This window comes from Dermacentor andersoni, chromosome 9 (genome assembly GCF_023375885.2).
Source record: "Dermacentor andersoni chromosome 9, qqDerAnde1_hic_scaffold, whole genome shotgun sequence".
NCBI classification, from domain to species: Eukaryota; Metazoa; Arthropoda; class Arachnida; order Ixodida; family Ixodidae; genus Dermacentor; species Dermacentor andersoni.
In genome coordinates, this window is record NC_092822.1 from 9,796,242 (window position 1) to 9,814,435 (window position 18,194).

General features: G+C 44.9%; 1 protein-coding gene across 5 annotated transcripts in view; it reads right to left on the reverse strand.

Moving 5' to 3' along the window:
* l(3)mbt (lethal (3) malignant brain tumor) overlaps window positions 1-18,194 on the reverse strand; it is a 57,128-nt gene that overhangs the window by 20,371 nt on the left and 18,563 nt on the right. For all 5 annotated transcript variants that reach the window (XM_055068514.1, XM_055068515.1, XM_055068511.1 and 2 more), the window contains 6 exons: window positions 14,987-15,140; window positions 13,711-13,912; window positions 13,204-13,285; window positions 11,422-11,535; window positions 4,748-4,988; window positions 1,981-2,304 (listed from right to left, as the gene is read on the reverse strand). In XM_055068514.1, coding sequence (XP_054924489.1) covers window positions 1,981-2,304; window positions 4,748-4,988; window positions 11,422-11,535; window positions 13,204-13,285; window positions 13,711-13,912; window positions 14,987-15,140 — 1,117 coding nt within the window. The remainder of the gene's footprint in view (window positions 1-1,980; window positions 2,305-4,747; window positions 4,989-11,421; window positions 11,536-13,203; window positions 13,286-13,710; window positions 13,913-14,986; window positions 15,141-18,194) is intronic.

The following is an 18,194-nucleotide window of genomic DNA, read 5'->3' on the forward strand; positions in this document are numbered from 1 at the left end:
AGGGAAAAATGAAATTGTTTTTAAGGAATGATTACTTGTGATCTGTGGATTCGAACCTGACATCCTAATACAAAGCAAGGAGCGTTCCCTTTAAACATTAAGGCTCACTGAACATTTTTATGTGAGGCATGTGGGTTTAGCAACCAGAGTCTCATAAAAACAGTTGGGCTCTTCCCTTTCATAACGTGGACTTTTTTTGCTAGAGCTTGAACAACCTTCACTTTTGTTGCTCTGCTTCAGGATGCAATGATATGAACCACCCAAACAAGCACTGTAAGCAGGTTGTCATTGCCCTAATTGCATCCTGTAATCTGTCATGAATGTTAAGAAAAGGGATACCTTTTAAGTGGCGTGCCAAATTGTGTGACTTGCCAAATATTGTAAGTACAGTTAAACCTCTATATAACGAAGTCGGCAAAATCAACACTTTACTTCACAGTATTTAAATTCAACTTTTTATGCAAATAACTACAGTCACCAATCGATTTTTCTAAAATTGAAGGGGCTGCTAGATTTTCTGAATCAATGGGCAATCAGAAAAAACAAATTTCAGTTAGAAAAATAATTTCATTTTATTGAAGTCAAATCGGAGACCAAAGATACAGCTTCATGCCGTGTGGACGACATCTTCACATCGGCCATACGAACCAAAGCCTGCGATGCTCTCGTGTCCCCTCCACTACCACAGCTGATAGTTTTGCCTGCACTGAGACAACACTACCATGAAGAGCGCAGGTAGAGGGGAGCGAGTGTTTTGTCGGCCTCTTGCTTTAATGCATGTCCAAAACACGAGATTCTGCGTCTTCCAGCACTAAATGTGCATGTAGACAGCACACATTAGGCCACGGCCATCTCGGCTCACCCAAACTTCGCATCCACCACAGATTACCTCAAAAATGGGGTGCACGATCTGCGTATGCATTCAATCGCACTGACAGCCATGTGCAGGCGCAATCGGGTTAGACAAAGACGTGTGCGCTCACCTGCCCCTTACTACCCCCTGCCACACTCCCTTGCTTTCACGCGAAGATGGTGCACATAAAGGCACCATCTTTTTCGGCTCACCCTCACGTCATTTTCCTTGCACCCACAGCACATGGTGCACGATAGGATTTTATTACACTCAGATATTATATGGAACATGAAAGCAAAAGGGCCTAGCTGCTATGCTTCAATGACTGCTCTCTGTCACGTGGATCGCGATTTGAGAAGTGCATATGCAAGCTGCCACATCTAATTCTATCTGCGTCCATGACTGATTCCATTTGTTGCCTTGGTATTCCTTCGTGGCGGCAGTGAAATTTCATTTTACTGAAATCGTGTGAAAAGCACACTTAATTATACTGACGTTAAGAATACACCATTTTCTATTATGGCCAGTAAGTTGTAAAACACTAAATAGATTGTTACATATAGAAAAATTCCATTATATTGAAATTCAATACATCAAGGTTTAACTGTGTACACCAGGCAATGCCTGCACATGTGAACTTGAAAAAAAGGGTACCAGCGAAACACAAAGGGCGCATAAACAAGGAAAAGGCATTAGATACGGACGGATGCTGGTGTGCCAATGTTTGGTCGTGTGACCATTTTAGAGGGGAAAGATGACATACGAGCAGGACATCTAAGAAGCCTTTCACATTGGAACTAATAAAGAAAATTGCGTCAGTGATACGTCTTTGTGTTTAACCAACAAGGAACATGCTTACCTATCGGGTAGGTAAAATGTGATAAAAAACGGACATTGATGCACACGTCTTGGGAGGAGTTGAAGATGCGCATGCGTGGGACGTTATGTGTGGCAATGTGCATTCTTATGGTACCCCCTTTTTCAAGTTCATCATGCACCAACTGGCCCAAGAGCTTGCGCTAATGCACCTGCACACGTGTTGCACAACAACTTTGACTATGAACATGCGTCAATTTGCTTTTCAGTCTCTCACAGTGTCAGCTAGTTATTAAGCCAGACACAGTCACCTGTAGTAGGTGTCATCAGCGTCTCTCCATGCTCACGGCTCCAGTTTGGCGGCCGAAGCAGGGGAGAGCCAGCATCGGCCCAGAAGGAGCCACTTTTGTCCCGTCCATCAGGTGTAACGAGAAATCGGCCAGTATCGGTGATGTCAGTGAGAGTCGCCACACAGGCCACTCCAGTACTCGGATCAGCTGCCTCCAGTTTCATTCCCCCTTTTAATGGAGCACCAGGCTGAGTGGCGATACGGTTTGCAAATAGTTGCCTCGGTGCGGCCTGGGACCGCGACGCTCGGAGATAGTTGGCCCAGTTGAACTGCTCTGCTGTGTAGCCTGGACACAAAAGACAAGCCCGTCTATGAAACTGAATCAATATTCCACGCAACAACTGCAGTTTAAGGAATGGAGAAAAGCAAGAAAAATATGTCAGGTAAAATGTCAGGTTCATATGTAGCAGCTTTCTTAATGTTAGGCCTCTGACTCTAAAGCCATATCTTTCCAACTCCAAACAAAGAACTCTACTTTTAAGCATGAATTATGGTTACACCTGTTTCCATCTTGTATCTCAATGCCAGTCTGGGGAAGCTACATAAACCTAAATACCTGCGCATCATTCATCCCATCCTATCTGTGACAAAAATAGCTTACAGCAAGGTGCCAGAAGACTCACTCAAATAATGAAAGAAGCTAACAGCTAACAGCAGGAAAGCTAACAGCAGGAAAGTATTTCTTGGTGTATGCACACAGTGGTCCAGTAGAGAACAAAGCGTTTTGTGGTCCCTTTGGCAGTGGAAGCTGTTAATACAAAAAAAAAAAAACTACTTGACCTTTCTGTTCTGTCAAGCAATGCACCTCTTTGCGCTATTCCTCGGCTTTATCCAACTAAAAAAAACTAACCTGCATTTGACATTCTGCAATGTATGTTAATTGCCCTGTAACATTTCCAAAAAAGTGGTCTTGTTGACTCGCCAATTTCTCAAATTATTGCAAGAATGAGAGAGGAAAGCCCATTCTTGTTGGCTAGAGCAAAGAGTGGCTTCTGCTGTTGCCTGGCACAGCGCAAAGGTGTGGCAACCAATACTCCAATGTGGAAGACAGGCCCAAGGAGCTATGACATATTACTGTATTTACTCAAATCTAACGCGCCCTTGATTGTAACACGCACCCATTTGCCGTGACCTAAAAAATGAAAAGGCTTTTACAGTACCGTGCACTTGATTCTTTCATACAGGAATACAACTTTCTCTCATTTGGAAAAACAAAGACTGACTTCCAATACACTAAAGTTGCGATAAATAAAAAAAGTTGCAGTTTCACCCAAAAGGCGAAACATAGATTACGATAGCAAATTAGTAGACTGCTATATGAAAACTAGGGATAGCAGTTTTATCGGCCGTATAAACTTTTGCACATTTGCTTACTAGCTAAATTAACAAGCATGTTGTCACACACACACAAGCAAGCATGAACACATCTCACGCAATGACCATGGAAACTTTTTATTAAAACGCTGGAGTGGGGAATTTCAGTAGCAGGAGCGAGCGAATTGACCTTTGTGCGGACTCTCACAGCTGCGGTGCGCCTAGATGCGTAGACTCTTGTCTCCATCGCAGATCACTTTCAAGATAGGGGCAGTGCGGCCGCACCATACGTAGCAGCCACAGTAGTAGAAAGCTTCTCATGTTTGCGCCAGTCCTGCACGCAAGTTTCGGGAACTCCGAAAGCCTGTGATGCGGCCCGATTTCCATCCGTCTCCGAACACGTGATCACTTTCCTTTCAATTGCTGCATCGTGATGAACTCTGCATGTCTTTGCAGTCGGGACTTCCATGCTAATAGAGCAAATGCGGAAAACAGGAAGACTGGGAAGACTGACGGTGCACTAACGTAAGCACACATACTGCAGTACATGGAGGAAGCTACGGCAGCTAGGCTCAAAGCGCATGTGAGGCGGCCACTTGAAATGCCAATGGCGATATGGTAACGCCGATTTAAGGTCGTACTCGATTCTAACGCGCAGGCTATTTTTGGACCGATTTTATCGGAAAAGAAATGCGCGTTAGATTCGAGTAAATATGGTACTTCTCTAAACAAGATTAGTTGACCTCAGAAATTCCTCCATCTTGGAATTTATTTACTATGACAGCATAACTTACCCAACGCATCTGAATCTGAATGTTGACACCCAACATTTCACAAGTTATGCCACATGAGTGTATTGCTTGCTGTTCCATTTGTAATACATGAGCAGCACATACCACCATTCTCCAACTCTGTGATTACATGCTTTTACATGCCTTACACAGACTGCTGAGCATGGAAATTATGCATGAGGCACATGCACCAGCAGTAAAAATACAATCCTCAGTACCAGAGGTGGCCATTATATAGTGAGTGGGAAGCCAAGGGTGAGAAGTATGCATGATAATGACAGCACGACAACACAATGGCAGAAGCAGCATGACAACGGTGCACACTGTTGCATTACGGAGCTGATGAACAGAGCAAACATGTTTTCAAACTCCTAACTGCTGCTGCAGTAAAAATAAGCAAAAGAAAGCAAGCGAGGAAAATTGTAGGTAAGGAGTCTCTCTGACACTTTTCCACAACAGCTCACTCCCTGATTAAATTGCACCTACCACAAGCATTCAGTTTGTAGAGAGTTTCCCATTGAAAAACAGCTTTGGAGCACACCCAACTTACACAATTTAGCAAATTGTCTATGAAGCAGCTGATCCTAACCCTAAGTAGCTTTGACTCAAACAAAGTGAGCTCACCCTTGGGTGGGTGTAGCTTCCTGTGGGTCCGCTCGCACCAACCTGCCGGATACATGTCGGGGCAGTCGGCGTTCACCCAGAAGTCATACACATCAGCATAGCCATCCAGGTGAAGCCTAAGCCTGAAGCCAACCACCTGTGCCACTGTCACCACACAAAACATGCTTGGATGTGCGGGGTCCACAGCCTCCAGCTTCATGCCAACTCGGAAGCCATTAGCCACGGTGGGAGCCACTTGGTGCTGCATGTTTTCAAAACAAAAAGTGAATGACCCTGTAATGTCTCCAGTATCATAATTACAACACCATGTTCTCAACTTAATATAAAACCAAAATTCAGGGATAGCATGCTTGGTGACATCAATAGAAATTACTGCAAAGAGAATACCTTACCAACTCCTAAATTTTTACCAGAACTGAACCCTAACCACATTTTAGTGTGACGTGGCAGAGGGTGTGAAATGCATCAAACATTGCACCATTAACTCTTCATTACTAGAAATGGGGTCATTTCTTGTGCTTTTATGTTTTAACACTTTATATTAAGATGTAGTACTCACAATGTATACTGCAATACATAAAATTATAGCCTGATCACTGGTTTTTTGAATGGATTTACAGTACAGTCAAATCACAGAACTGAGACTGTGGTCCTGTCAAAGTTGCGCGTATTCCAATGGGTGAAAACACCCGGTAATTCAGATGCGCAAGCATTTGCAATGGTTAATTCGAACATACCGCGCTCCGAAAATGCTCTCAGCAGCGCGCAAAACCACACAGTGGCACCTCCAACCAGCATTGTCTGACCTCGCCATACAGGAAAAGCTTAGGTGAAACCTCTCAGTGCCGCGCGTGATGCAAAAAAAAAAAAAGCAGTGGAAATGTCACCCTTTCTCGAATGGGAAGGTCGCCGCTTCTGCGTCGCGGTGTAATGCTCCAGCCACACTAGTGGTAAAACGCCCACCACGATAGGAATCATTCCTCGGCCGATTTTTTGCGGCTCGCCACGAGCAGAGAAGACTAATGAGAGCGGCTCCTGCAGTGATGTGTACGCAGGAAACTAGTGTCGGACCTGCCCAACTGCTCTATTTTTACTCGCGTATGGCTCAGCAAGACCGCTTATTTCGCACTATCGTCTGCTCGCGCCAGATCTGACTCGCGCTTGATTTGGTTGGCTTGGTTTGGTCTCGTTCGTGTTTGTTTTTTTACAATGAGGAGTCTAAACCAGGAAGTCCCGATTGAAAGGCTGTTGGAGACAGTGCGCCATATCCGATCCTGTACGACAAGACAGACCCTGGATACAAGGACACGAAGGTGACACCCAGTACCTTATAGTCCTTGTATTATGAATGAGGCAACGTATCAATAGAAGGAAGCAGACCAACATGATTATGATCAGTGGCAATTACTCCGCCATCTTGATAAGACAGAACACACATTAAGAAGACAGTACGAAGAACGTAAACACAGCACCGATTTGTCAGCCAACGAAAGAAAAAGCATGCGAGCATGCAGAGGGAAGCAGCGACGGAGACCCAGTCTGACCTCGGAAATTCTGCTGCTTTGGTGGCAGTGTTAGGTGGCAGTAAAGTGACTTAGGTGGCAGAGGTAATCAGAGCCATCCATCAAGCTGGCGGGAAAGCAAATCTGCTTCCCCTCCCACCCTTCCTTGCAACTACGCTCCCTTCGCCCTCCCTCTCAACTCCTTCGTAACTCCCTCACCTTCAAAAGTCTCCTTGGTGCTGGCCTCCCTGCCGGCACCACTGGCCCATCGCCAGCTTAGCCAACTCCCTGAAGTTTAATTTTCTGCCTTTATCGGGAAGCCAGCTTTGGCCGGCATGGGCAGCTTCGTGGACCTCGCTTGCTGTGTGCTTGCGCGCTGCGATATTTCACAACTCGCACCGTTCGTGCATCGTGCTATAGTGCACGAATACTTCAAGAACAAGTCCTTCTTTTATTTCAAACTTCTTTTAATTTGAACAAATTTTCAGGCCCCTTTGAGTTCGTACTACCGAGATTCGACTAATAAACTAATAATTCCTCAGTTTTTGAGAATTTTATGTGAAACTTCAAAGAAGCACGTCAAGGAACAAGTACAAAATATGCACATAGTTCCCAGCTCCAAACTTTTGTAAGTCAGATGATGGAAAAAATTATTATGAATGTTTGTTGCCGTCAATACTAACCATATTGATGTCCATGCTATGCAGGAAAGCAGAAGCTTCACAAATGTGAGAACAGGTAAGTTCCTATTGTGCAGGGAGCATTTGTTTTTACTCACTGCAGCAAGCACCTGGCTTGTTTTTTCGTGCATTCTTTAGGCTTGCGAAGCAATGGTTGTCAGATCAAGGAGCATGCAGAAGCCTCCTCATACTTGAGTATTGTGTTCAATCAGCTTTTCTGTGCAAGCGAGGTGGTCTATTGTGTGTTAAACTCGCGCTAGAGCCTCCACATGATTTGTTCAGTTCTTGTCCAATGTTTTACAGTAATGTGGAGTGCTACACAATATTGTACAGTAATGAATAAGGGCATCTGCACAGGCATTATTCAAAATGCAAGAGATTAGACAGCTAGCCAAGTTTCAGTTGAAAGTTGGTCTGAAATCGACTGCACGATTTTGTGTGCGTGAAAAACCCCACACCCCGGAAGGATTGCTTGTAATAATTTGTACAAATGCTGTCGAAGCACTGATGGATAAAAGCAACCCATGGTGGGAAAAATAAACTGGCACTTGATATTAGTCATACACAATGATCAAAATGACACACACTCATGAGCATGTACTATTCTTAAAACAGACATCATTAAGGCAGCCTAGATGTCGAATCAGAAAATTAGACAAAAACGAAAGAAGCTGGTGGTGTCTTCACTGCTACTGTCATTTCATTCAAAAATTATGTTGCCGAGCAGATCAAAGTACAAATAGGAGCGCTTGAGGGTAGTTTCAACGATACTTCCAGTCAAAGCTTTATTTTTCCATACTTTCCAATGTGCCAAAAATTGTAAAATTGTAAATAGCTAAAGTTCAGTCGTCATTTCAGACTGTGTACGATGTTGCTAGCAGAAAAGTTTCTATGAAAATGTTTAACGACATGTAGAAGAAATGCAGATCAAATTGATCAATTTCGATAGGTACAGTAATGAAAGAGATGCCATCCCTGTCAAAAGTCCCTAAGCTAAGGTGTACGTGACTGCAACTGTTGTCAGCAATATTGCAGATTCCTGGCAACACAATATCTCCAGCATTCCGCATATTCTGGAAGTAGTCTGAATTCTGGTGGTGCCACATGTGAGTAAAGATTACTGAGAAGCAAAAAAACAAGTAGCGTGCGAATTTAAACATTTTCTTGAAACAACCTTTGATGTCAGCGAATCAGAAAATTTTTGCCTCTATGTTTTATTAGCCAAAATAAGGCACATACAGGTAATTACAAATATGCGTACCACTCTGCGTACCTTACACTATTTTTCCAGATAGTCCCCACACCGGTTCAGACATTTGTACCACTGCAGCACTAAAATTGAGATGCCCGTGTAGTATAATTACAGGGCGTCTACCAAGATGACATTTTCAAGTTCCCCGAGTTTTCCAGGTTTTGCTTGAGTGCCTTTGCAAAATTCTCTGAGTGATGCAGAACTATGTTTTATGTCAAGACGGGCTGAAACCATATCGCCCAATGCTATCGCTCTCTCTTCTTCGAAAAAATTGCAAATGGAGTTGGACATTCTCAAATACGGATAAAAAGGAGATGCATACAGAAGCAAATATTTTCGAATATGAGCTATTTCTATCAACTGATAGCAAGCCGAGTGGTATGAGGCCTGAACTTTGCCACAATTGAGGTTCTCTCTCAACAGCTCATAAGTCAACCTCAACTGTCCTGACATACTCTCAGCCCACACACGACACCTCAGTGTTGTGTTTCACTGCTTTAAAGAGTTTATTTTGGTTTGGATGAGGGACACCTGCATCTCGGCATCAGCCAACACTGTTTTTTCAGTTCAAGCTCCTTCAAAATGGTGGCAGCACACTTCCTTTCCCGTTCATTCCTGAATGTGTAGGTCCTTTCTGTTCTTGTGCTCCTTCCACCACTTGTTTGCCCCATGAACCATTTGAAGCATCTTCTTGGTCAGTTGTAGAGTCTATGTCCAATTTTTCGAACTACCTAGGGAAGCGAAAATGTCCGAAAAATCGGCCAGTTGGAAAAAATAAATGTATGTCATTTACTGCCCTTAAGGGCTCAAACCACCACAGGCACATTCCAAAACACTGTGACGGCCTGTCGGTACACGTATTAGGCATATCAGTGCTTGTACTGTGACACGAGATACCGGATGCACGCGTGTATAATTAAGGCATACATACTTGGCAATAGCCCCTTCCCAACCTTGTTATGCTTCACCGCAATACTTTTGTATATGCTTCACCAAGTAACATTTCTGTACAGAGGCGAAGCTGACTTTTGGGAACCGACATTATACACCGCACCGTGCTTTCCAAGCTCCTAAGCCAATCGTGAGGACCACAAAGATGGAGTCTGTGCCATTGCTGACAGCAGCGAATTCTTTCAACCAACAAAATAATGCGGCAACCAACGGCAAGAAGCTTCATAGCGAACGTCAAAGCAGCTAGGCCTAGCGTTGCCACAGTGGTGGCTACGGTTGCCAGTGGATCTGCGTGCGAGAGTGCCGGTTCGAGGCGGCGAGGTAATCAAAATGGCAGTGGTGGTGGCTTTGATTAATGCTGTTTCGAACCTGCGGGCATGGCAAAACGTCCAGAAAATCGAATGGCAAATAGTTCTTGCATCCGAAATTTCAGACGTTCTGATACATTGACTCTATGGGGTACGTGGTGATGCCGCGAAGTCGTCCAAATTATCTGGAATCCGGAAAGTCGATCGTTGACTGTACACTGGCAACTCCTCCAGCCGACGACAAAGACGATTCATTATGATTCCTGTCTGTTACTCGAGCCAGAATTACCGTGACTTTCAACCCTTTCAATAAAATTACAGCCAATTTTCCCTGATAGAGGCACAAATTCCCTGAGTTTTCCCCGAGTTTTTCCAGACTACTCAAAATCCCTGACAATTTCCGGTTTTCCCGGTTGGTAGACACCCTGAACTAAAAAACCACCATCGAACTGCTGCCTTCGCTTCATCGTTACATGTGAATCACAATCCTTCCAGGAACTTCTTCATTGGACCGAAAATGTGGAAATCACTAGAGGCGAGGTCCGAACTGTATGGTGGGTGGTCCAGACTCTCCCAGTTAAATAACCGGAGCTTGTCAGCGGTTCTGACTGCCACATGTGGCCTCGCATTGTCATGGAAGATAACAGCATTGTCCACATCAAGAATGCCTCGGCGTTTTCGCCTGATGGCAGCCAGCAGACGTGAGTGTGGAACAATCACTGTTGGCATTGATGGCTGCACCTTGCGGCATGAAATACAGCAGAAGTGGTCCTTGGCGATCTCAGAAGATCGTTAACATCACTTTCCCAACAGACGGCACAGAATGGCATTTTTTTGTCACAGGCAAACCTGGATGTTTCCACACCATGCTCTGCTTCTTCAATTCCAGCGTGAAATACAGTATTCTCGTTTCATTGCCAGTAACTATCCGGTCCAGGAAACTTTCACCCTCTTCGACAAGCAATCATTCGTTTGCCTTTCATCATGTCATCCAACTGTTTAGGCACCCACTGACATGAAACCTTCCGGTACCCTAAGGACCCATGAATGATGTAGTAAACACTCCCATACGAAATGCCAAGCTCCCTGGAAATATTCTTGAGGTGCACACGCCAAGGACATTTCTCCCGTGGATGCACACAACATTGCACCCACAGGAGAAATGTGGTTGCCAGTTAGTCACTCACATGACCTCTCTGTACGCTCATTGTCATGCAAGTCTTCATGGCCTTTTGCGAACTCACAACACCACCACCTCACACTTCTCAAAGCGAGACACCTTTCCCATACGAGGGCTGCATTTCCCTGTGGATTTTGATGGGTGTTCAGCCCTTGCTCCATAGAAAAGGAATCGCACTGCGTTGTTTGTACGCCGTGGACGTGTGAAGCATAACCGCCATCTTCAAGAACTGACAGCAGCGCCGTGCCACATAGCTACTCGCATACAAGGCTGGGCCGGTTCGAGAAAGGTCCACTGCTGGGACGTTGACTTCGCATCTATAGCCATAATTTGGCTCCCATTTTGTGAAAATAAGGTACATTATGTCCTTCAAACCACAAGGGCCTTACTTGTGGAAAGTACAGCCTTGAGTACACATTTCTTCACTAATTTTGAATTTAAAATTTAGCACCCTGTTTTTACCTGCCAAATTATGAAAAGTAAGCCTGACACACTGAAAGGCCCTCACTATGCATTACCTTTAACAGGTTTGAAGCGGTCAGTGGTTGACCGCTTCAAACAAGCACACATGCAACACCGTGGCAAAAAGTCGTTGCCTGACAAATGTGCTTGTCAGAATGTTGGCTCCAGACTGAAGACTCTTTTTCAACCACTGTAGGCCCCTTCAAGTTACCGTCTTCGGTGAACTTCTCATCTGCTTTGGATTTTGGCAGGTTTATCTTTTAAGCATTTGCTATGCTTTACCTCCGTTTTGTTAAAAGAAATTGAACATATTTTGTGCAATCGTCAATATATACTTGCCTCACGGAAAAGCCTTGATGGTGCCGCCTGTGCACCAAGGCGCTCGAGGTACTCGTTCCACGAGAATGGCTCCCTCTGAGGTACTGGGAGACTTGGCCGACTATCACGTGGCTCCTGTAAAATGATGAAACGAGTGTTCAGTTCAGAACCAATAATGCTTAACAGTCTTTGAGGAGACACTGAAGGAAGATATCGGTATTATCACAAGAGTGACCAGAAGACAACAAAGGTAATGCTTTGACGCTTTGGAAAATAAACAAATTAATGTTATGGTTGCAATACAAACTAGTTGTGCATAAGAAACGGTAGCCATGGGCTTAAAATAGGCCATTTTAAAATGCCACAATGCACAATCCACTAGAGTGAAAATGACTGCATGAAGACCATCTGTAGTCTGCTCATAGGTGCCTATGTACATACATGAACAGTGATTTAGGTTGGTGAGTAAGCTCATAACATTACAAAAGGCATTACCATCTGAAGACTCAAGCAACCGAGAGGAAATCTTAACATATGTTGTGTTCAATGCTTATTAAAGGAGCCCTGAACCACCTTTTATCGAAGTCGAGAAATGCATTTGAAGTTAAATTAGACTAGTATTTCAGAAATACTTTGCCGTAAAAAGTTCAATGCATTCAGCAGAAGCGGAGTTATTGACAAGCAAACACACTGCTCGTGGTGCTTCTGCTCCTTCTTCAATGATTTGCATTGTGAAGTCTATGGCTGAGTGATAACACAATGCTCCTCCTCCTGAACGTCACCGTGGTGTGCAGTTCAAATTTGATTTTGAATGTTCACGTAGATGCCACTATTTACGATTTTGGCACCTACGACGCGCCAAACGCTGTTGTCCTCAGTGAGCCGCAGTGCGCTCAGCCAGTTAGGGCGTCTCATTCTCCTCCCAGTGGGCAAGGAGGACATCGAGGCATCCTAAGCCAGTGGACTCGTCGCGGCACTCTGCGGCGGCCACAGTATCTACGCTACATAGCAGACCACAACTACGTGCAACTGCAGTGTTTGCTTTGTGCACACCCACGTACGTGTTCTCCTGCCTCACTGTGCTAGGTGGTGCAGACCGGCTTTGTCCTGCACCAGCTTCGCCGACACATCGTAGCCAAACCCAACTTGCGCATTTTAAAGCGCTATCAATAACTCATTACAAAGTGAAGGGTGCCAAGGTGCCTAACCAGGAATGGTCAGGAATGAGCGTGCACTGGCAAGCATGCGTGTGTTCTGACCTTAAGTTTGGTGTGGTTCAAGGCTGGTTGAGTGTTCAAAATTAGTCGAAATTAGCGAGACCCGACAGCTATGACACCGATAAGCCGGGTGGCCAAAGTTTAATTCCTACGCGGGCAACCGTGGCTGAGCGTGAGCAGACTACAGTCACCTTCTTCCAGAAGTACATAATTATTATCGAAATTCGAAAGCAGATTTTCGCTTACTTCGACCTGTTTATTAAACTGTGTCAATAAATATACACAATAACAGTAAGCGCACTGATCTAAACACCTTTCTTGATTGATGTTAGCTATTGGCCAATAGCAGCCATGTAAGGGAATCCACTTTATTACGAAATAAAGTGTCCAGAAAAGAGTGAGGAGCAGGCTTCTATTGAAAAGAGAGCATGTGAGAGAAAGGTGACTTCACGCGCTGCGCACAACTGCAGAACTTGGCTGAGGTGTTGACAGCAGCGTATGCTATCCGCGGACTATGTTTCTTTCAGCAAGCCCGAGCAGTGGTTATGGAATGAACAGTTACGAAATGGCATACGTCGTTTCTCACCTCATCATCCGAGTCTTCTCCGTTGGGACTAGCCTTGCGTTTCCTTTGCTTGAGGTGCTCCTCCTTCCGCTTTATTCGCTCCCTTAAGGAAAAAGAAATAGTAATGCTCATACACATAAACCTTATGCACCAGGTAGTACATTTCAGCAATAAACATACTGTCAAAACATCATTCTTTTCATCAAGCCACATTTTTGCTGCATGAGTATCCAAGGTGCCCAAATAATAAGCACAGCAAGTAAAGCCATCAAAACGCTTTGAGTTTTATGATGAGATCAACTTTAATACCAAATTATAATACGTTACCAGTGTTTCCCAACCTTCACACTCGCAGAGTGTCATCCTTTTTACATTTGAGACGTGTGGTAAACACACAGGTTCTACAACTTTGAACCTATGTGTCAGTGCTGCTCTAAATGTGAGCCTAGCAAGTTTAATTATTTTCTTTGTGTTTCGGCCAAATACCTTCAGTAGAAACACTAGTTTGGGCTTGGAAGGTAGGCTTACCGACTCGCAAAGTTTACGTAGCAGAGTTGGCTGCAGAAGAGGCCATCACGAACAAACTCGCTCCGAAGACCATGGCATCCACAGAATTGGCAGCAGATTATAACTTCGGGCGGCGTCTTCCTCATCTGAGCCGAAGCAGGAGTCACGGCTGCAGTCGCAACTGCTCCTGGCTTGGCTGCCTCATCTGTGCTTCGAACAATGCCTGTCCACAGAAAAAAATGCACCAAGTAATTCCAAATTGTAGTCAAGCAGTCAACATCTAGCTTTGCTACAGGACTGATAAACAACTGTAAATTGTTGTTAATCTGTTCTGTACTACAGGAAATGACTAAAATGGTACCAGATTTCTCAGAAATGAGGCGTGCAGACAGCCATGTTTCTAATGCTCCCAACGCACTTAAGCAGCCCACGATAAAAAAAAAAAAACTACGCACGATGTAACCGACACTGACAAATGCTGTCATTTAGTGTCATAAACTGCAACTAGAAGCAAGCTGATGAATATATTTGTCACCAGTTCACATTGAAAGTATGTTTCCTCACAATGGCTATATTGGTACTAATTCCAGTGACGACAATACCCTTCAGTGGTAGAGAAAGGGTTAAACAGATGTTATGTAGAACATCATTGCAGCAGATTTTCTTCCCTTAGGGACAAGGTGATTTGGCTTTGCCAGGAAGTGAATAAAAAAAACTGTAAACCTCCATAAATGGTTGTATTTCTTTATCCAATTCCTTGAGCATGTTATTTCCTTTCTCTGAACACCAGGCTGTAGTTTCAATTAGAGATGTAAGCGGTTGAAAAAAAAAACATTGAGAACTTAAAAAATGAGAAACAGGTCCTTACTTTTTTTTTAACCAAGATAAAATTGGAAAAAGAAAGAAACATAACAGCAACCCCACAGAATTCTTCTGTTGCAATGAGACTCCAATGAGACTGTGCGCAATCGCCTCTTATTCAATTTTTTTCATATTTTTTCTGAAAAAAACACAAAAGAAAGCAGTTTTTCTCACGCCCCTCAAATTCTCATGTAATTTTACATCTCTAGTTTCAATATGTGGTGTCCAGTCAATTTTCAATCATAACAGCAAACTTCAGAACAGACCCCAATGGTTTCTGCAGCCCACAAATGGGGTACGCAGAAACATGTATACAGTGAGTATGTGGGGACAGACATGAGTACTCACTGCCACATGGCAGGAATGCCAAATTCAACTTACACTGGGTGTTGGCAACACAGAGAATATGATAATGAGTGCCACAGTAAGCACTGACCTTTGTGGTTGACATGTTCTGACTGCTGGACAGAGTACTGGGGTACCACAAACGCCTTGAGGGGGCTGTCTGGCGGATCGGGGGGTTTGCTGCTTTCGGAGGCCACATCGTCCGTGGTCACCACCTCCAGGGTGCCAAACTCAGTCAGACGGAACTGGAAATCACAGAAAAGGGGAAAAGCACACACAAGAGAAGTCACACTCATTTCGGTCTACTTCGGACCTACAAACATCTCATTCGCTCACATGCACATTGACCATTTTCCCAAGGCCACATATTTAAAATTGAGGAGCCACCCTTCTATACACTAAGCTATATTAAAGCCTTACCTACCACAGCTCATCTACTGTAAGATTCGTCGGACGATTCGTCGGACCATTTGTTAGAGTTGTCGGACGATCTACGAGGTGTAGGCCGATCTCACCGCTGCCATTCAAATGTAAGATTTGGCAGTCGTAGCTGCAGGAAGGAGCTTGACTCTTTGTCGGGACTTAGGAGAGCAGGATTTATTTACATGTTATTTACAGTTGAACATGAGAGACATCGACAGTCTAGCGTGACTCCCAAATGGTGCCCGCAAGACGAGCATACAGCAAACAGCTTACAAGCACACAGCTCACGAGTACATTTCGAGCACAACGAGCACACACTAGCAGCCGACAATCGCTGCTTATAAGCACTCCGCTTGACGTCATAGTTCGACATCATTGAAGATGACCTGCCCTTTTGGAGGAGGAGGGCTCACATACACGTGCCGCACAGGTTTTAGTGCTCTCCGAAGCCGACGTCAGAGGGGCCTCGTAGAACTCTGAGCCGTCCCGGGTAGCGCGCCCGGGTAGCAAATTGTCTTGCATCTTGGTCGGCGCGTGAGAAGGAGCCCTCGTCGGCGTTCCCGCGGCAACTCCCCCACTCATACCAGAACAGGGCGGCGTTGTCGTGTTGCGCACAAAGCCTGCTTCGTCGAACTCGGAGCCGTCCCGGGTGGCGCGTCTGGGTAGCACATTGTCTGATGTCTCGAAAAGCGCATGGGGAGGTTCCGCCAATTACCTCCCCTCGAGAACTCCCCTGAGCTGACCCCTCGCCACGTGGCTGCCGGTTATCCGCAGTTCTCTGAAGTGCACCACCATCCCGGTTGGATCGAAACATGTGCAGCGGGCTGAAATAGCTGCAGGCCGATCCTAACACTACTCAGTCGTCATTTCTACTACAGAAGACGAGCTCAGTTCACTCACTAAATGTGCCACTATTTCAAGCCAAGAATCAGCTGAGCAAGTTCATGTCCTAAAGGGCCCACCACCAGGTCTGGCCACTTTGAGCTGACAGGCGCCGTGCATACAATGCATGCTAACGATCGTGTCTGCTAAGTATTACATCACTCCATGCCATAAAAAGAGCTGAAATTCAAAACCAAATGTCATTTCCCTTCTCCTCGTGGGCACCGAGATCCGAGCCAGGGAGTCAACATATATCACACAAGGGCACCTACGTACATTGCACTGCTGTGACATCGCTCGTAGTGACATGTTACTTCGGGAATTATTCAAGCCAACATCTGTTGTTTGTGTAATCTGTTGCTTCAATAGACAAATTAAAGTTTAGAGAAATAATAAAACACAAACTGAATGTCTGCATGTTCTTGTTTTACTTCGCACCGTAGCAAGAGAGATGTACTTCCGTTTTGTCCGCTTGTTCCTACATCGTGCAGTCGGGCGCGCAGACAACTGTCATTTTTTATCGTTTTCCAGAACGTTATCAAGCTCTGTCATCCGCTTGTGTCTGCCTCATTGTTCATGTAGTGCTGACCTATACCACTAGTCAGGTGTTCTTGCGCTGCACGAAACAAGACAAACACAACAGCTTGCACACAACACCGCCAGCAGAAGTGTGCCGTGCAGCAAAAAAAGTGAGGAAAAAAATTAATGAAGGTGGGGCCCGTGACATATGCATCACGCAATTCTCGAGCTCTGATATGGGAGAATGCAGGGAAGGAATTTCGCTTGCAGAGGCTAGACGGGGTAAATGGAGAGAGCATCTCTCTTGGCAGAGGCCCTCCCCTCCTGAAATTGTGGGTTTGTGGCACTGAAACATTTCTACCTCATCTATGAATGAATTAATCTGAAAAATTCTTGCGCCAGAACACTTCCTAGAGGTCACATAACTTCCAACGGATAACGAAAATTTGCTGTGTGGCCTGGTGAGGGGCCCTTTAAATTGTGACTTAGTCACAGATGGCACTACATTGTCCATTGTTTGGAATTATAGAAAAATTGACCACCCGGTGTTATGGTACCAAATGCAATGGCACCAAAAGTGATGGTGCTACCTACAACCATTGGTAGGAGTCAAACCCTCGACTTTTGGTGGGACCAATAATGGCACAAAAAGTGATGGTGCCACGATTGGTGGTGGAATCCATGACATTCGGTGGGAGTCGAATGCACGACCTTTGGCGTTAATAAAGTCAAAATTAATTAAGATAGAGTTAAGGCACTCAAAACCACGACCTTTGGTAGGCATTGAACCCCCGACCATCGGTGGTAGTTGAACCCACGACATTTGATGTTAATTAAGGCATAGTTAATTGAGATACAGTTAATTAAGGCACTCGAATCCACAACTTTTGGTGGGAGTCAGACCCTGAACCTTTGGTGGGACCAAAAATCAATGGCACCAAAATTGATGGTGCCATCACTGAAGGTTGAACCCACTACCATTGATGGGAGTCGAACCGATGACCTTTGGTGTTAACTAAAGGGCCCCTGAAACGGTTTGAAAACATTTTGTAGATGCATAGGGTACAGCTAAAGTTAATCATTTGCACCACAATTTATGTGAAGCATCTCATATAAACATAGCTATATACGATTGCAAGTTAGCCTCCTTCATAGCCATGCATTGTCTCCTCAACTTGTTCGCTGAGTGATCGGGGCTAAGCTCCGCCTTCACTGGCTGTGTGTCATCATTGCACTTCGTGTCCTCTATTTCCAGTTGTATTGGAGCCAGCACACGAAGCCTCTCCAACTTGTGCACCAGCTGCTTGGCAGTCGATCCCAAGCAAGAGCTATCGGAGCAGCGTGTGTTGCGAGCATTCTGTTGCAGCGCCGAACATGTCTGGTATTCCGGTAGCCATGGGCTAGCTGGGCATTTCAACGGATTGGAAGCATGAACTCAAGCTGATGACGTACATGAGCGGCCTGATCAGTCCGTA